This window comes from Paralichthys olivaceus, chromosome 15 (genome assembly GCF_024713975.1).
Source record: "Paralichthys olivaceus isolate ysfri-2021 chromosome 15, ASM2471397v2, whole genome shotgun sequence".
Taxonomy (NCBI): domain Eukaryota; kingdom Metazoa; phylum Chordata; class Actinopteri; order Pleuronectiformes; family Paralichthyidae; genus Paralichthys; species Paralichthys olivaceus.
In genome coordinates this window covers 20,046,695-20,067,658 of record NC_091107.1, presented here as the reverse complement: position 1 = coordinate 20,067,658, position 20,964 = coordinate 20,046,695, and the positions used below count along the sequence as shown (strand labels likewise).

Genomic DNA, 20,964 nt, shown 5'->3' with positions numbered 1-20,964 from the left:
TAACAGAATGGCCTGTTTGGGATTAACCTCTCGATTTACACTGTTTTACTGTATTTTTTCCATTGCAGACATCTGTCAAAACTGGAAAGATGTTCAGTACAATCAGTAATTCGTGTGCATCTCCACACTGTGACTGTTGCTGAAACTCTGGACGCTCCTCTGACTAGACACAACCATCTGTAATTTCAGTTATTGCTGCTATAATGACTTCACGGTGAGAGCACACATCATTTATCTAACAGAAGGGGTTTAACTATGTAGTGGTTATTAATTCAAAGGTATGACTCAATAATTTGGTCATGCAAATCATCAAAATGAAGAAAACTCCACCTGTGATCACATGTTCCGCATCCTAAAGCAGCAAAAGAAAATTGCTTGTATTGATTTAGCTGCGGACACCCATATCTTTCTATTTGTGTGTGTGTGTGTGTGTGTGTGTCATTAATCAGGCTGACTGGCATAAATCAGTCACTTTTTAATCAGAGCACTCTGCTGCTCAGAGATCCCGTGGAGCCAGGGTCCCTTGGGATCCTTGTTTTGGAACTAATTGATCACCAGTCAGTCTGAGCATTGATTTATCTGAACTGCCTATACACAGCATCTCACCAACGAATTGAACTAAAGCTTATCTCTTGCGCAGTGACAGTGTACTGAGGAGCTTACCTCATTATTATCACAGTTATTCCCATTTCTCATATCTTTATATTTTTGCTGCAAAGCCACTCGATTATTATCTGATTAGTATTCAATTCACGTGTTTAACAAGAGCAGTGATTTTCTTTTAAAAGCTCTTGACTCCTACAACAGTGTAAAGTTAATCAATGTCTCACTTTGCAGTGGAGGCTGCAGCACGGTGCTATGAGAAAGAAATGTAGGGAATGGATTCAAAGCATCAGTCGCTGCTAAAAAAGTCAGCGCAAGATTATTTTGGTTCATTCTGGTTGTAAGTCTTTGAACTCGGTGCTTGTGAAAAGTACTCAAACCGGCTGATGTTTTCTATTTAAAGCTGCTCAGTCTTTTGGATCAATGTTTCAAAGAAGGGAAAGGCTTCAGAAATGACAGGACACATTATCATAAACAGACCTTTTGTTATGTTTCTATACCTTTAATAAGTTCCTCATTTTATTATACTATAAATATACAATATACGTATACTGAAAATGTTTGGCTGTCATACAGGATTATACTGTATTCTTAAATTCCAGCACTGTTGTGTTGCAGAGGGATAATGGAAGAATATGACTTTTTGTGACTCACAGTTTATCACTTAGAAATGTGTTACCTTGATATTTAAAGCAGCTATGATCCTCGTTTTTTTATATGAACAATGGTTCAAAAGACTATATGTGGATAATATATCAAAGATATCACCCACAGGGAAAACTGAGAGAAAATTTTCACTCGAGTCTTCAGCTTAGCAGCAGCACATTTATTTACAAGCTGTAAAAACCCACCAAACAGTATTTACCTGCATCACCAAATAGCAAAGTCATGCATGTCCAGCAACTATGTGCTCCACTAGCTCTTAAATCAATACAACCTGTTATCAGGCATTTCTTTAATCAGTCTCTGAAACCATGTAGCTAAGACAAATCACCATCCACTACACCAAGAAAACGATTAGTGTGAGCGCATAACAATGATGTAGCTTGCAACTCACCAACACTCTCTTCTAAAGTATTTTTGTCAGTTGACTATTCATAGCCGCTGCTGTTCTCTAGTTCAGTCCTCTCTCTGCTGTTAATTCTAACGTCTCAACCAACCACAGACCCTACTCCCTCATGGGATCACCTTATCTAACGAACATTGACATATCAGGGGCTTCTGGGAGATGGTGTTTGAAGGAGGCTCTGTCATCACCACTGCTCCGTATCGGCCTCATCTCATCTCTGCTGTTCAGCTGCCCCAACTCAACTGCAGTCAATGTGTCCATATTGTGCTCACTGCTCATTTACACTGCCACCATGTGGCTGTTTTGGGACAAATGAACAGAATTCAATATTTTTTTCTGTGGACAATTTAAAATACAATCGACACTGTATATTTACACTAGAATTAAAACAACCCAATATGTTTTGAAATGGGTTCATCTCTATTTTTGCGACATCATGAACACAGTTATGCAAAAGACATTTAAAGCCTTTAGTATTAAAAACAAAGATCATGTGTCTACCACATTGGATTGTATTTCCATACACAGGTATCTACAGAGTGTGCATAGAAGTGAGTGAGATTTCAACCACTGCTCAGCACTTGGTGGACATATTGGCTGTAGCAGGGATCAAACCTGCAAATCTTTTCTAAACTTACTCTGCCTCCATGTCCTGAAGACATATTGACAATCTGACAGAGTGAGAGCACTGCTGTGTTCTGCCTCTGCAAGATTAGTTGGAGGGTTATCCATTACTAGATACATGCCAAGTGCATCCTCTCTCCCTCAGTCCGACAGTAACGCTGCTTCAGTCTGACTCTTATAATATTACATTTATAGCATAGTATCTGCTTCCTGAAGACCTTCTATTTTTAGTGTTGCTTCTCTGAAGCTTTCAAAAAAGAGGAAAATATTGACTTGATCAGTGGAACATAACACATGAGGTAACATCTAAATCAGTTACGTTTGCCTCTGATGAGATAAGTCAGCGTAGATTTGCAGAATAATGTTGTAAATTCTATCTAAAAATAATTAAAAATAAATAACTACTGCTGACACATATACACTAATAAAAATGATAATGATGATAATAATAATAATAAGGATAATTTCGTACAGCACGTTATGCAGTGGCACATGACTATTGTAAAGGGACCACTGCAAATTTGCTCCCTGTGATAAATCCTTGTGCAGTTTAAGACACTTGCATCATCTCCATGGCAACTTTACTCTAACCAACCTTTATGTGTTGCACAATGACATTCTCTACAAATCAGTGCATCACACTGACATTTATGAGAGAAGAACATAAAATAAAATCTATAATAGTTCAAAATTGAAATTGACACTGAAATACAGCTTTAACATTTTTACAATATAGATTTCAAATGTAACCTGCATTAAGGGAGGAAGAATAGGAAGAATTCACTCAAAAAAGGATAGTTTTGGCCGGTATTAAACAATTGAAGCCTGTCTTTTCAACTTACAGCAATTTACTTTCCATTATGCTTTGCCAGCCTGTGTCTTGCCAGCAGGAGGCATGTGTGCCATCCCAGCTCCCTGCAGGGCCAATTTGATGACCAAGGTCTGCTTTGGGAAATTCATTTGCTAGACATTCCTTATGCAATGGTAAATCTGCTTAGGGAAGGGCCCTGAAAGCCTGCATGACTAGACAAGCCACATTATATATGGCTTATCAATAGCAATTACCACAGCTCTATTTATTCATTTTACTAGTTCTATTCATTAACTCATCCAGCCACTGCCAGCTTGCTGCTTAAGTAATTATCTGTCCAGTATTTATGAGAGCCAGGAGAGCACTGTTCCTCTGCCACAAACATGATCTGATTACAATGCTACAGACTGCTGCCATTACATAAACAGGCACACTAAAGTAACATGTAACAGTATGGTGTCATTTAGAGAAAATAAAATGTAACACGGAGAGGATCTTCTATATTTATGCCGTTTATCCAGTATAAGAGAAGCTAAATGCAGGACAACGTTACTGACACTGATGGGACTTCCCACGTGGATACATAAACAGAGCAGGTAATCAGATTTAGTGTTGTGATTCCCAGACCTGAAGGGTTCCTACACTGCCTGTTATTAAGACACAGGACAAACATCCTCAGCATGTCAGGCTGACACAGCTGTCGACTGCATCAAAGTGAATCTGCAGATGAGCTTGACTCAGAGGATGCACCACAAGCAGCCAACAAGCAAGGAGTTACATTATCCTCATATTCAGAAACCCTCTCCTCTTCCCCTTCACTGTGTCTCACTCTCCTTAAATTAGCTCCAAAGCCCTATATGCTGTGACCTATGCACTGATATCATGTATAAATGCTTTGTCTTAGGTTATAATACGAGAGAATCAACATCTTTCTTCTGTTTTTCCTCTACGCAGAGTTTATTTTACACAAGTTATTTTATTTTAGAACATAGGACAAGATGGAGAATATCTCTTGTATAAAATAAATCATTAAAAAAACCTGCCTCCTCCATGTTAATCGATGAAATCATGGACCAAACAAAAAAGTAAAATGAAATTTTCCGAAAGATCTGTTTCTGTCATTTTAGATAGTTCTCATCACGCTTGTGTGTTTCATAGTACTTATTGGAATCTACTGTAGTACTAAGCCAAGATAGCTCATGCTGTACTCTTTAAGCTGATATAATATCAACAATGGTAAGTAAGTGAAATGGGTCACATTACCTCTCTGATCTGCTGTTCTCCTCAACTCTACAAAGCTTCACAGGATTTTTTCAGGTCACTGTTTTTGTTTTTATCAGCTCACAGCTTTACTGTTTGATTCAGTAACCAGCACTCTCATCAGTGCTGCTTCCAGATGCAGCAGAAAAGCTGAGGCTGCAATTTAAAAGCCAAATGTCCATTGGGGCTATTTTAAGGTTATACACTGTAGCTACAGGGCTTTACCCTCAGTGGTGTAAGCTGTGGTCATCGTTGGGTGAATGGTGGGTGATGAATGCTCATCACTGTCCCACCAGAGACTGGAGTTTTGTATCCACTGTCCCATTTGTGGGACTGGCACAAAATAAACAGTGAGATACTGATTTGATACAAATCCAGTTTACACTGGCACGTGTCACCTATCAAGTAACTGTGTGGAACTCAACAGCAGTTAGAGTGATAGGAGTTTTCCACTGTAGGAACTTTTCCAGGAACCCAGAGAACTTGTGAATCTGCTGATTGGTCAAACATGAGTCTCAAGCCTGAAGCATTCATTCAATAAACTTTTAACCAAGAGGCCGACCCTCTGAACCTCATCTCAGATGTGCAGTGCTTTGGGAAAAAAGTCACATTCAATCACAAATTAAATTAAATTAAAGCACTAATGAGCAAAGAAAGATAATGACAAACTCTGCCCCAGCACAGTAAACATTATGTTATCAGCTAATTGATCCATGCTGAGTGATGCCATCACTGGCTTGTATCTGATCCTAAAGCTCAGCCCGGGTGAGCTTGTGCCCTGCTGGTGCATCTTAGCCAGAATGTTAAGCTTAGTTTGTTTACGAGCCAGGAAAAGGTCATCTGAATTTATCTGACTCAGCAGCATGAAAACCAAACTAGTGCATGTATATCCATCCATTAAAAATTGTGAGCCCTTCACGTGAAGTAACATCTGCATGGGACCCTGTCACCCACTGCATAAGGCCTCCTGTTGTAACCACTTTTATTGTGTTAAGTGAATATTTCAGTGTCTCAAAGACTAAAAGAGTTCAGTAATTCAGAAAAAAACATCATAGATTAGAGGAAAATCTGAAAAGTTAAACATCTGAGTCTGAACTTCCATTAAATATGTAATCATTGAACTTGTTCTTTATAAATTAAGTTAGTCTAACTTCTTTTTGCTCTCAAGACAGCGGGGGTGTGATCATCCAACTGGCTCAGTAGTGTCACTAGGTTAAACTTGTGTTTGTGTCCTCTTCTTGGTCTCAGAAAGTTCAGAAAGCCTCCGTCTCCAGAGACTTGGACAGAGATTAGAGGGAGGTCTGAAACATAAGGTTTGAGTTTGGAATCAATGTGTGAACAACTCATCTCACTGGATTTGATGGAAACATTCAATATCTAGTTCATCTCAATGGGGTCGTATATGGTCCCACATGAAATGTAAGGGGACCAGAGGCCCAACCAGGATGGAAACCTGAAATAATCAATCTCAGTTTTATGGTCTTAACTGTAAAATATGTCAACCATCCATCAATCCATTCCTGCTTCCACAGAGAATGGGAAAATAAAACATTAGAGAGAAAATAAATGCACCTTTATCTTTAGGCCTTATAGTCAGTGTTTTTCTTTTAGGCTTCACTACTGTGTCCAATGCAGCATGATGACAAGTAATGACAAGGAAATACTATTCATGATATACCAATGACATGAATCTGCTAAAACAGGAGTAAACATTAAAGGTCCAGTGTGTAAGATTTAGGTGAAAGGGAACTATTGTCAGAAATTTAATGTAGAATAATCCTCATGATGTTTTCACTTGTTAGTTTCATCTAAATTGTATGAATTGTAGTTTTCTTTACCCCAGAAAAGACCCTTTATATTTAAATACTTTATATTTACATTGAGGGGACCCTCTCTTCGGAAGCCAGACTGGACAAACTAAACACCTTTTGAGTTTTTATGACAACTGAAGCTACCACTGGTTCTTTTTCAAGTTCGGAAGGAGAGGGTGAGGTGAGGGGTGTTCAGCTGCAACATGCAATTTCAACACTCAGTATCACAAAACTCTACACACTGAACCTTTAAAGTTGAATGTTACATATTACACATTTATACGAGTGTATGCAGACAAATGGCTCGATAATAAAATATAAATGAAAATGTTTTTTTATAACAAATCATACATTTGAAAAATAAGCTGCTCACAGAACAGGCAAGTAAGTGTATTACATTATAAGACATTTAGAGATGTAGGAGGACAAAGGAAGTCTAACATGGTCTCTTTTTAATAATTTAACTTAATGTAAAGATATAGTTTAGCATGGACTAGATAAACAGCAGTTAGTCCTGTTAGTCCATCATGTGAGAGCAAACTAAATATTTTATGCTGGAGCGTCAGAGGCTGCTGGAGATGTTCATCATTGATTTGTTCTTCATGCTAATCTGTCATGATGCTGCTTCTGCGACCTAACTTGAGCACAGATATAATGCCCAGAAGTTTTGCAATATAAATATATCATCCATAGATTGACATTCTGCCGATAGAACCTGATAACAAGCAGAACATAAAATAAATGTTGGAGGTCTCCTGTGCAACCAGCCTCAACGTGTGACTCCATCCACTCCATGTTAGTCCATCCGTCTTTGTTCTCGGCAGATCCAGGCCTTCGTCCACCTTTTTTCAACCTCTTTCAGGTTGCTTTGCAAGTTCATTGTGGTTTACTGTCTGTCCTTACACGATGGTGACATGTCTGTGCTTCCTAAAGCCTGATCCGTCCACAGTGTGTTGGGCTCTGTTGAAGCTATTTCCAGTCTGGCTAGTGTTAAGGATATCAGGCATCTAAAAATTGAAGGCAAAACAAATGTCACATCAATAATGCATCCAATTTGCACCCAAGCTGCTGTTAACCCCCCCCCCACCAAAACAGTGTTTATATAACCCATGAAATATGTAACTACTGTACATTGCTCAGCTGAGATAGATCAGCTTGGTATTACTTGGCTGTAATTGAGGACATGTTTGTTCATGAGCTACCTCGTTCATCACAGTACTTGAATTAGTTGAATGACCAACAGTGATCAGCAATGAATTATTCATGCTGTGTACGTAGCATGCCTGATAAATGACACATTAAATGATTAGCAGCTTAATGGTTAAACATGATCAATTCACGTGGCTGATAATTTGTTTATTTCATTTTCAGGAGCAATGAAAAGGGGTCCATATAAATAATCTCTCAGGCTTTCTAATGGCAAAATCCAGCATGAGCTCTGAGCTGTTACAACGTTTTGCAAAGGTGAACGCTGCACACTGACTGTGAGGGATCTTTGTGTGTGGTGTATGGCAGTGTGGGTGCAGAGTGAGGAAGTGTTCTCCTTCACAGTGCATGGTAAAGAACTGGCTGCCCAACCTTTTTGTCTTTTTATAAATTGTCCGTTTAAAATATATAACTATGTACAGATTGTAAAGCCATGTTAGTTAGGGGACTATGGATGGGATAGTCTGTTATGTTGGGCAGTAGACTGAATATAAAGATGGACGACGTGTCTCCACTTCCTCCCACTATTTAGTAATCAGATATCCAATGCTGCCATCTTTCACCAAAGACATTATTTGGACCCAGAGTAAGTGCAGTAATGATTGTGGGATGGAGCCACAGGGAATCAAGGTCCTGCCGATGCACGCGCCCAACTAATAGCGAGTCAGTCTCAGCTGTCAATCATGATGTTTCACCCTGTTTTTATACCATCAAATAAATAATTAAAAACACATTTACAATGTATTTGACATATACTTAGTTTGGCCCTTAATGTCCTCCTCGCTGGGGGAGGTGGGTTTTTACAACCTATTTTGTAGCTAGCCACCAGGGGACGATCAAGACAATTTGGTTGCACTTTTGGGGAGTCATCATGTCGTCCATATTTATGTCTTTTGTTAGTTTACTAGTCGAGACCACTGTTGTGACCACAATTTGATGGACTGCCATAAACATACAGACATTTAAGGTGGTCAGAGGTAGAACTTTGGTGACTGTGATGATCACAGGATATTTTTTCTCTAATGGCACCATGAAGCTGGTGTGATTAAAGTGATCTATTGGATAACATGAAATTTGCAGGAAACACTAGAATACTGATATAATATACATATAACTAAGCTGGTGAACAAAACACTTTACCACTACTGTATCTAAGCATGTTAGCACTATCATTGTCTACATGTTAGCATGTTGAATTTAGCATTTAAATCAAAGCACTGCTTTGTTTTAATTACAGCTTCACAGAGCTTCTAACACGGCTGTAAACACTTAATCACTACTGTTATATCGTAAGTCAAAATTGTTCTACCATGAGTAGCTAATCGTCTACAGGCCCTGAGCCAAAAGGGAACAGAAGAAGATATTTGTGACAGATCTTTGCTTTGTTTCCTCCAAATGATGCTGTGTCTCTATCGCATAATAGCTTAAATGGTCTTTGTACACCGCTGCATGCAATAATTTTCTACTTTGTATTGTGTATTGTCATTGTGTATTACAGAACCACCCCACAACCCTACCTCGAAGACATTGGGGCCATTTGCCTGGCAAAAGTCACTGTCGGTGAGTTCACTGGGAGCGATACCTGTGGACAGAGACGAGACTTTGGACTTGGCTTGGTGACAGCAGCGAAATGTGAGAGTGCCCATTTCAACTTTTAAATTCAAATTCAAATGTACAGATTTTCATCGAGAACTTGTGTTAGTGTAATTTCACCCATCGCTCTTACTTGTTTGACCCTCCGGCACAAATCCGGCATTCACTTGAGCCCGTCTCAGTCCGGCTGCACTGACAGTACTGATCTGGCTCTGTGTCCTCACCCTCCTGCGACACACACACGAGTGACAACACAGTATTCGACTGTTTGTAGAAACACACCAGAGCTGTAGAGGTGGAATATTTACAAAATGTTCTCTTGTTCTCACCTCATTTCATCTTGATAGTTGGATTCTGAAAGGGGACCATAAGATACCAAATTAATCTATAAATATATATGTAAACAAGACATACACAAATGATTATAGACAACTATGACTCAGTCTGCTCTTAATCCGTCTTCCCACTGTTTCACTTTGCAAAGATTTACAGTATCGTCTTTGAGAAAGAATCAGTAACGACCCCATTCTCATTAATACCTTCCAGCACTTGCTACCTGCAAACAAATTAGTACCACGACATTTCTGATTTTGAACATGGTGTGAGTTAGAATTGACAGCCTCACGTTTTTCTTTTCTGCGTTTGCAGCAGAAGATGATTCCGATGATGAGTAAAACCAGCAGAGCCAAACCTCCAAAAGACACGACCACAGCTATCAGCACAGTCCAGTCAGGAGGTTTGGGAACTGCAGCAAGAGGAAAGACCGGAATTCAGAACAGAACACTCAAAGAGATAAAAATGTTAATTGTCAAAATAAAATACTAGACACAAACAAAACTAGGAGAGGAATCTAAATGTCCACATTAATACACAGAATATGAAAACAGTCTGTGATGCATGTAGATTTCCACTAACTGAACCATTCTGAGATTTCAGTCACACAACTGAGTGATGGGGTTAATACAGGAGCTGACCCACCATAACCCCTTCAATTACCATACACAATAATGTCTCAGCACTTACTGCACTTCCTGTCTGGAATATTAACCCAAGCTCCAGAAGTTGTTCAAGTGTATGTAGGCAACTGGACTTGCTTGTGTATTTTGAAGCAGCTCCCAGCATACTACGTACACTAAAGATACCATGACCTGGGTCTCTGAGAATTTTCACAGTTATCAACTGGAGCTCCTGACAGATATGGTCGCTGCTACCTGTGAGCACATCATCGTTACATTCAGGAGAGGTATCAAACACATCACATCATCCTTGGACAAAGCCTTGAGAAAAAAGCAGTAATGTTAACTTCTTTCACGTCTTCTTTTAATATTAGGACAGTAATGTTTGTTAATGATACTAAAATAACTATGCTAACTATATAACTGTGCTCTACATTGGCGAGTCTCTCAGTCCATCACTTCTTTGACAGGTGAGTCTCACCACCTGATGGGTGTTTGTTGTCGCCACTGTGAGACGGTCCATCCATCCATTATCTATAGGATCCCAGCCATAGGTCCCTGCCAACATTGGGCAAGAGGCCTGGACAAGCCCACACAATATGGGCAACATACAGAGACACAACCATTTACACCTATGCTGTGTGTTTGGACTGTGTGAAGAAGCCAGAGTGATGGGAGTAGCCCCACAAAGACATGGCGTGAACATGAAGTAAGACCCCAGCCAAACTAGGATATGAACTGGGAACCTTTTTGCTGTGAGATGACAACCATAACACAACAATAATCAATTAATCAATTACTTCTAAAAATAAAGTATCGTATAGGTGTAGTAAAAAGTGTATGAACTGGCAATATCCGCACGATGGTTACAAGTTAGGCCTTGGACTATATAATGGTCTCCAGTGTCATACACACATCTAACTGTTGATATGAATTTATTTCAATCTTTTGGTGTGTTGCTGCCTTGAGCCTGTCGATAACATTGATTTAGCAGCATTCCCTAAGGAAGTCTTTATAATCACAACTGTGGATTTTGATGTAGATTTAAGATATTGTATAGTGGGAGTGTAGTGGTAAACTGGATTTCCATTGCAATGTGATGTACTATATTGAATTAGTGCTGTTTTTGCTATTACCAACACGGGAACCATAGAATGAAATTAGAATACATTTAGCTCATTCTTTCAACCTTTGAATGTAGCACGGAGGCAGAATGTGTCGGAGGAGGCTGACAAGTCGACTTTCTTACCAACCACCAAGGAGACAGAGCTGGACTGTGGGTTTGTTAGCGCTGGCACAGTTGCCTGACACTCCACCATGGTGTTTCTGACTGCCTGGAACTTGAGTACGCTGGTGGAGTTGAAGTAGTCCCCATCCTTCACGCTGCTGGTGTTGTACAGGCTGCTGTTTACGGCGTGACTGTTTTGGGTCCAGCTTATTGTGGGTATGGGGAACCAAGCAATTGTTACACACTGGAACTCCACCTGCTGGTCCTGGTCCACGGTCATGTTCCCTCCCAGGATGTTGACTGTGCCACTCTCTGAGAAACAGAGAACAGGACAATGGAGAGGTTAGGTCAGAGGATCAGTGAGTTTTTAGGCATCTGACCCAGTGGTCTGAGGTAGTGCACCCGTTGGGTTCCTGCTCAATAGGATTGGTGCTGAGAGCTGTGTGACAGACCAGCCTGGGCGTCTGTGTGTTGTTATTTAATCTTTGTTTTCACTGTCTATGTTATCTGTTGTAAATTAACAATTTCATGGCATCTTTTATACAAGCTGAATATCATATCCCTTGTTGTAGTTCATCTTGTTCGTACATTAGTTAATCCCTTGTGGGTGTTTTCCCTTTTCTTGCCACCAGCACACCCCCACCCGACACCTCAGATCTGCTGATGCCAACCTCCTTCAGGTCCTTAGGACCAAGCGCCAAACCTGGGGTGACAGGGCATTATCAAATACCCCCACACTGCTATCATTCAAAAAGGTCCTCAAAACCCACCTATTCAGACTTGCCTTCCCTAACTAAATCCCCCCAGCCCATGTTTTTATTTTGTTCTTTATTTTTATTTTCTTAGTATACCACACTGTCGTCATTTGTATTGAAGATTTTATTGTTTCCTTATTTTTATCCTTCACCGTGTACAGCGACTTTGAGAGCTTTGAAAAGCGTTATATAAATATGAAGTATTATTATTATTATAATGGATGAAGCCATTATGTACCGATCAGTAAGAAGGTCACTCTGAGTGTGAATGGTTATTATATATGACTTTTCTAGTCTTGATTTCCTCTCAAAGTACCCACATCCACCCACACGCAAAGGCACATGGGATTATTAAAATGTCTTAGTTAAAGGTCCAGTGTGTAAGATTTAGGTGAAAGGGATCTATTGGCAGAAATTTAATGTAGAATAATCCTCATGATGTTTTCACTAGTTCATTTCATCTAAATTGTAGTTTTCTTTACCCTTGAAAAGGCCCTTTATATTTAAATACTTTATATTTACATCGAGGGGACCCTCTTTACGGAGGCCACCATGTTAATTGTAGTCATCCGGATTAAACAAACTAAAAACGTTTTGAGTTTTTAAATATAACTGTTATAGTTTTGTTGTGTTCATGTATTAATGTTCTGACTTAATGATGTTTTAATATTTATGTGTTCAGACTAGTTTTATGTTTTATGGCTACTGGTAATGTAGTGTTACACACTCCCACGCTCTTCCCTCCCCCCTCCTCTGCTCTCCTCTCCTCACAGGTGTGACGGATCAGCTGATTGTGGCTCTGCCCGGTATTTAAGCGAGGGTGCAGAAGAGGTTTGCTCTCTCTATCTGCAGCAGCAGCTTGATTAGGATTATGATGATGTTAGAGAATGTGGTTGTGGTTCTTTGGGTTTCTTTCTGTTTGAGGCTGGAGGTCTGGTATTACAGTTTTCGGGATTTATTTCTAGTTTAGGCTGACGTTTGGGTGTATTAGTTTTGGAGAGGAAGCTCTGGGTCCTACGGTCCCTGTGGGCTGGCCCAGACTTCCTCATCTTTTGTTATTTTTGGCCTGACCTCCAGACTCCCATAGTTATTTTATGTTGTGGCCACAAAGTTGAGCCAGGTTTTCCTTTTCTGTTTGTGGCTGTCACTGTAGCTAGTGTGACTGTTGGGTATGATGTGATTGATTGTGATAGGATGAACAACAGAGGCTAATCAAACTATGTAGCCTATATTGTCATGCTACATGTTGAGTATAAATTGTGAACATCCAGTCTGCATACTTCCATGCTAGCTAGCCATGCACCTTTTGCAGAGAGTTAACACTGATCTGGACATGCTGTTTGTTGATATTCAAATAAACATTGTATATTCATGAAATATTAGCCTGGTGAGAGATATTAGAGCAGCGGATTCTTCTAAAAGAATGAATCCCCCTTTAAACTCACAGACAGTGCATAAATCAAAAATTGGGTGGAAGGAGCTGTGGTGGCACATGATGTGTGTTGGCATGAGCTCAGTATATCCAGTGAGAAATCAGGTTATACAGGTCACTGTGTACACCTGCGTTGATGGATGAGGCAGTGATGGTGAAGCATGAATAAAGCAGCTGGTGACAGTCAGTTTATATAAGTGTGACCTCTGTGCCCTGCCTGAACTAACACAATACTACACATGGAAAAACATATTAAATATAACTGTGCAGTAGATTAACACATGGCTGCTGCTGCATGGTTATGGATTATCTATAGGTTAAACAATAAGAGAAATGAAACAATGTTTGATCATTTTTCATGGTGGATAATTAATGCCATTTGTTGTAACGTTAGAGTAAAGGGATCACCTTGACATCAGCTGAACCAATGGAACGATCTTACAGTTGTTAACATGAGACTTTAATATGACATGAGCCTGTCTGAAGTTTGCTGGTAAACTCTGTTTGCTATTGAACTGTCAGTGTCCCTCATTAACACCGGTCTTGCAGAAAAGCAATCAGTGTGCTCCGCTGGCAGGTCTATTAGCTGGATTTATTAGCATTAGCTCCATGCAAGGAGAATATGTCTGTAATCATGGAGGTCCTAATCAGAAGCATGAGATAGAGCTCCAGCACCTACACGATCAATATTCGTTCACAGCCGGGGAGCAGGGCCCAGATGTTTCACAGTGAGATCACCTTCAGATAACTGCCACGCTGGGAAGCAGGCAGGTGTGGTGTTTTGCTGGATTTTCTTTATACTGTTGTGGAAGTGCACTGGTTCAAGGCTGGTTGATAAAACTGCCTTAGAGACACAATTATTTATTGCTATTAGTGCTCACTTCCCCCCCTCTGGCTAATCCAGAGGTTGAGGCTGAGGCTACTGCTCAATGGAAAGGCTGAGTAGAGCAGATGTGGGGAAATGTTCCCTCTGGAGAAATAAAATGTTTCTCAGTTTTGTTTTAGGCTGAGTGATCAAAACATTGGAGTCAGAGATTTTCTCTCAAGCCACATTTCTCCATTTCTGAATATGAGGTCAAATCTAAAAAATAATTATGACTTAATGTATTTTAATTACATTTTAAATTTCCACGTAACTTTACAATATATGTTCAGTTAATTAATTATTTTCTATCATATTGGGGTAATGTGATTAATTCAAACTTGAGAGTGATTTAATTAAATACAGTTTAACTTGAATATATACATTACGCACACAATTTATTCACAGATAGAAAACACTTAATTAAATCTGACCCTTTGCATTGAATTTATGTCGTTAAGTTACATGGATATTGATTTTGTAATCGAACTAGTCACCATTTTCTTTTTGAGGGTCATTCATGCAAAGGAATAATCACTGCGGTCAAATATGAATGACACGATCTACAACACATTTACATTTTATATCATTATGCATACATCTTATCTCTGTTACAATATAAATGCATCCTTTTTCTTGTTTAAAGATTCTTTGGATTTTTTTCCTGATGAAAGATTTCAGTCCAAGATGAAAAACATGCATACTGGGAATTAGAAGTAGTGGACCTGCTTCTGCTTTCTTTGGTTTAATTTCTACAAATAATCCACAAATCCACAAAATGTGTTTCCTTATGTTATTTGTTCTATTTTGTTCATCTGTATATGTGTCTGAAATCCAGTTCTCTGATACTGGCCGTTAACATCATCTAACTAAATCGGCAACCCCCATTACAAAAGCAATTATAGTTGCTCCATGTCTCCCTGAACAAAAAGCTGTTATGTTATAGGTTTTTCCCACCAACCCAGGGAAGCCCCCAGTTTCTCTGACAACGCTCTCCAATGGCTGTAACGGGGAGATAATGACTCCTACACAGGCCATCTAGCAAAGCCAAGCAATTGTGTGTGGGTGTGTGTGTGTCTTATTATGTGAGTGTGTGCATATACTAATTATCAGCTGAGTGTGATGTGTATTTCTTTCCTTGTGAAATTGTATTTCATCGTTGAAGCTTCTTTGGTGTTTTTTGTTTAATCACTCTTCCTTCCCCGCTGAGCCAAGTACAGCACGAACACTTTGATTTTCCTACAACAACAATGTCCACAGCACCAGAAAGCTCAGGCTGAATGTTGGATATTATATCTCTTCAAATGTGATTCTGTTCTTCCAAGAGGGAGCACACTGCTGCCCCCCACAGTACATCCCAGTAGCTACACTTTCCTTACAGCTAAACTGTCAGATTTTTTTTCTAAGTGAGGGCAGAGTGCAGACAACTCAAAATCAGTGGCTTTTGAATGGGACTTCCTGTTTGCATACACAGTGAAGGACAGACTAAGAGGTGAATCCAGGATTTCTCTATATCAAGGGCTCCAATTTACACAGAGGGGCCAAATGCAGTTTCAATTACTTTTTTTTAAATAGCTTTTTAAAACCCATTTGTCCAGACTTACCTTTATGTGATTTTATCTTTATTTTGATGATAATTTTTATCATTGCTTTTATTCTTTTTATTTGTATTTATCTGCTTTTTATTCTTCTTTGTATTGGTCCTAATCGTTTCTTTGGTTGTTGTAAATATTGCTTTTACGTGATGCTGTCCTCTTACTGCTTTTATTTATGAATTGGTTTTAATCAATCAATCCTGTATCTGCTTTATCTGTCAAACCATGTTGTAAATGCTCTTTATAAAGGTGCTATGTAAATTAGTTTTTATTATTGTTGTTGTTGGTCCTTGTTCAAGCACATTGTGTTCTTGAAAAAAGCTTTGAAAATATAAATGATTTACAAATTGTCATATTTATTGTTTAAAATATATTTTAAGAAGACCACTGACGGTACAAGGACAATTGAAGGGCCAATCATTCAGTGCCCCTCTGACCCCGCCTTTGTATCCGCCCCTGCAGATACTACACATATACGTGCAGCCTGATATATGACTGTGACACTCACCTTGAACACTAAGCTGTGCAGTCTTGGATCCATACTCCCCCTGCACGGTGCACATGACCGGCCCAGCGTCCTTGCGGGTGACGTTGTGGATGGTGAACTCCACACAGCGTGGGTCACCTGCAGAGCAGAATCTGGCAGAGAACTGTGTTGAGGATGAGGTCACGTTGTTGTCTGCAGGGACAGTGAGGACCAGAAACCCTCGGACGTGCCAGGTCATCACCTGCCAGTTTCCCTCCACGGTGGAACTGAATTGCACATCCGAGCCCTGCAGCACTGCTCGGTTCAGAGGCTGCAGCTGGAACTTTTGGGACTCCACTGAAAATACAAAGATGAAATGTAAAGCGTGACTGCCGTGACGTTTCTCACAGCAGAAACATGGGCTCCTTCCTTGGTTCTTGTTATGACAGCACACACCTCTTTACTTCCTGTTTAGTGCATCTTTGTTTTCCTGTTACTGATGTGAAACAGTTGGGACTTGGTCATTGAACTGTTTTCAGCTGTTTTGTTTGGTCTGATTATGATTGATTATTGGTTCTGGCCTAGATTTTCTGTTTATGAAAAATTTCAATGTGAGAATCAATATAATGTTTACTGGTGAGTATTACATGTAGACTAATCTCACAACACATATATAGAAAAATGTATTTAACTATACCCCATTTTTATTTCTGCCTTCTTTAATTATTGTTAGTTTAAGAAAATAAACATGTCAGATGAGCTTGTGCTTATGTTAACTGGAATTATCACCACCTGTATGCACATGACCCAACGTTACCAAGCACTGTAACAGTACCAGACCATATAACAATTCAAAGTATTCCAAGCAACTACATGCATGGCTCCTACAGACATGTAGTAGCACAGACATTAATGTAACAAGAAATGTTCATGTCTCCTAGGGAGCATCAGTGAGGGTGAGAAAAAGCAGGAGGACGCTCAGACTGAAGCCGCGAAATGGAACTCAGCCGTCATTCATTATATTACATACGCCTGTGACACTGTTACAAACCAAATGTCTGCTGGGGGGGGGGGGGGGGGAATGATGATTCATATATTTAATCTGTTCTTTTTCGATATTTATCTTTGTTCTCTCGTCAGGCTCATTTTTGAGGACAATTTGACATTCTGACATTTTCTATATTAAATGTACACAATACATACAGTATTGAATTTAATTGCCAAAAAAACCCTACATTTTAATTGGCAGCACATTCAGGTGTTGGTGTCCCTGCTGAGGTGAAGCAATAACACCAGTAAATCATACACTGGAATGCAATCAGAGACTAAAGCTCTTGATTCAGGGCACTGGGTATGACCTGCATGTTGTTGAAACACAACTTGAGACATGTTTGACTTTGCTCAAGGTACGTAAATATCACAAAGGGCATTGGTTTTGTTTTGTTGGTTTTTGACAAGACTGAAACTCAAACACAACACCTATCCCTCACAGGTCGACTGTTGAAATCTGAGGTAGAATTTTTGTGTGATTTTCTCACTATTGTTGCTTTTAAGTGAGAGCGAGCAGAATGAAAACGGTCTGGAATGAAAGGACTGCTTACATTTAGATGAGAACAACTGATTGTACAGTTTGGTTTGGTTCTTGTTTTTTTTCTTTCAGGACAGCATGACGGAGTAATGATTAGCTTTTATTCTTGGATTACCTTTCCTTTCACATCATTTCCTAACCTAAATTAATCCTGACACCATTCATCCCACAGGGCTTTCAAAACTGTGATCATTAAATTCAGTTTAAAAATGTAGTATAAAATACAAAGTTTTAATTGACATGAACAGTAAATTGAAAACTGGTGAGGAAATGTTTGGACAACTAATTAATAATTACTGGACAAATATTATTATATCCTTCACTGTTGACCTTATAAAGCAGGCTGTTTTCTAACTTCGCTGGTTATTTGAAGAATAAATACTGACCTCCAGTTGTGCACAGGAATAAGCAGATGTGAAGGAGCGTGGGCCATGATTTCCAGGAGATGGTCATGCTAGTGTTCTCCTGAAAGAGAAACAGCTGTTATGCAACAAAAATGTCAGGAAAAGGATACTGAGAAAAAGAAAAATCTCATTTGAATGAAAAGCAGGAGATGGATAATGAGTAGCTGTATAGATGTTGGCTGTCATGTCCCCTCTTCCTCTTTCATGTACTGATCAAAATAATTAAATGAAAACCTTTAGTTTGAGGTTTTTCTCAACAGTTTTGGCCGAACTCATTTTCAAATGGAATGTTTTGTTGTGAAACGAGTCGACTCTTAGCTAAGTATGACTGTGTCGCCTTGGCTGAAGTGCGTTTAAATACATCCCCAGCTTTTCAGTGTGGTTTCATTCATTCCAGGACATGAGCAACAGAGAGATTATTCTTGGCAAGTAAATGGTAAAGTTTTATTTTGTTTTAATCAGCTGGAGTTGCAAAGATCTTACTGCACAGATTGATGTAAAGTCACTGAAATCTTTATTTATTTTTAATAATATCTTTAATTAAATATCATGTTTCAAAATAATTTGTGCTTCACCAATAAAAAACACTGGTAAATTTAGGATTTTGTAACGCAGAAATATTCTAAACATTGAAAGGGTTTATTGAAATCTAAAAGTTTTTCTTATCTGTACACCAACAAAGACAATTTAGCAAATATAATGTTTTTTATAATTATCATTCAGTCTCTCATTCATACAAAATGAATCAAAAACATAGAAAAGCTATGTTATTCACTTGTATCCCTTTTTTTTATCAAACTGAATTAACTGTTACTTCCTCACCACAGTTCGGGTGGTACGTACCGTCTGCACATACTACACTTTTCCAGTCTTTTCATCCTTTGAGAGTGCCGATGTCAAAACATATAACTCTAATTGAATGATCAAACCTTTGTATTCATATGAAAAAGAATCCTTCAGTATCTTCAGTTAAACAAACTTACTGTGTGGTAGTGGCTGCTGTGTGGACTGCATCAAACCCTCATTTCCTGGATCAGCAGGTGAGCAACACGACTCCACCTGTGGCCGTGACACTGACAGGGAGCAAGGTTCAAGTCTGACTGCCAGAGCCAACCCATAATCAACACAGCATATCTGTCAGAGAGTTATGATGATATTGACTTCCTGTGTGTGTGTGTGTGTGTGTGCGTGTGTGTGTGTGTGTGTGTGTGTGTGTGTGTGTGTGTGTGTGTTTGTTTTAAATAAAGACACTGTTCACATGTAATGTAATTGTCTTCACACCAGACATGTATAGAGTTGTTGAAGTTAAAATGTGGATGTCTGCTGTCAGAAATGTTTTACTTACTTTCTGCTGTCTCACGACCACAAACACAACAATACTGTTGCATAATGTGGTGAACTCAACCAATTGTTATGGAGAGTAAGAGAGGAAGTACATGCACAATACAAGTGGCCTGTGTCTGAAACTCCGGCTTTGTATTCACCTGCTATATAAATGAAACTCTCACTTATCAATGGTTTCTCGTAAATTTCATTTAACACACAATTTAAGTCTATATATTCTGTCCTTTATTGTCTATGTTGATTTTGCTTTCAGAGGTGCAGTGCTTTGCCCCTTTGAACACATTAGTCACTCCCACCATCATTTCTTCTGTCTTCTTCTCCTTCATCGCTTCTCTTCACAGGCACTGGCAGTAAAATATAAAGAAAAGACAAATACGTAGCTAATGATCATTGTTCTGATGGAATCATGTAGGACAGCAGTCTTAGGACACTGTGATACTATAATACAGCACTAATTGATGAATCCTGTAACCATATTCAGAGAGACACACAGGAAGGTATGATGCATAATTACATTTATTGAATGATATGATATATGGTTTATATACTTTACATTGCTTACAATATTTACATGACTTACAATATATAGATAAAGATATACACTGTGTAACATAAGACACGGAGGGGTGGGGGTTAGAGTTGGGGGTTGAAGGGTAAAAGGGGGGTAGGAAGGAGAGGGTTGGGACTGGGAGGTGGATGAAGGGTAAGCAGGTGGATGAAGGGTAAGCAGGTGGATGAAGGGTAAGCAGGGGGAAGGGATGGTGGGGAGTGGGTAAGATTAGAAGGGGAGAGGGGAAAGGGTTGGAGGTTAAAGGAGAAAGAGAAAAGTCCAGAGTGTCAGGAGAGACCTCCAGCCCATTCTCTCTTCTTTAGGGGATTTGGGTGTTTCTCATTAAAGAGTTCATTGTCACCGCACTTGATCTCCTCCTCCACCGTCCTCCTCATCCTTCCACCAGGGGGCAGCTTCCTCTGCTGAACATGTCTGCTGCAGGGTTGTTAAATGGGAGTCTGCTCCAGGTTTAGGCTTCTGACCTCCAGGGTTTCAAGGTGTTCACTCTGCCTCACTCCTCCTTGTCTTTTTGTCTATGAGTGTGTGCAAAAGGCAGTCGATGTAAGCGTTTGTTTGGGCTTTTTGTTTTTCTTCTTGTTTTTCTTGATGAGCTCATTGTTGTGGAGCTCGTCTCTCAGCTGGCTCTGTTCAGTCTCCAGCAGGGAGACTTGTTCTTTCATAGCCTCGTTTTCTTGTTTCAGGCCTCACACGTCTGCAGCTCCTTGTCTTTGACAGCGAGCATCGCCAGACAGTTGTGGGCCTTGATAAGATGGCTCCTCGTTTTCTTCATTTTGTTCATGAGTTGAT

At 39.5% G+C, this 20,964-nt stretch overlaps 1 protein-coding gene across 1 annotated transcript; it reads right to left on the bottom strand.

The window, feature by feature from the left end:
* Positions 1 to 5,926: 5,926 nt before the first annotated feature.
* On the bottom strand, positions 5,927 to 19,300 carry igsf5a (immunoglobulin superfamily, member 5a). The gene is made up of 9 exons (XM_069510274.1): positions 19,247 to 19,300; positions 18,246 to 18,324; positions 16,314 to 16,628; positions 11,183 to 11,473; positions 9,603 to 9,722; positions 9,307 to 9,331; positions 9,111 to 9,205; positions 8,902 to 8,966; positions 5,927 to 7,185 (listed from the first exon to the last, which is right to left on the bottom strand). The coding sequence occupies exons 2-9, from the start codon at positions 18,310 to 18,312 to the stop codon at positions 7,078 to 7,080; spliced, it is 1,086 nt and encodes a 361-aa protein (XP_069366375.1). The 5' UTR covers positions 18,313 to 18,324; positions 19,247 to 19,300; the 3' UTR covers positions 5,927 to 7,077.
* Positions 19,301 to 20,964: the final 1,664 nt, after the last annotated feature.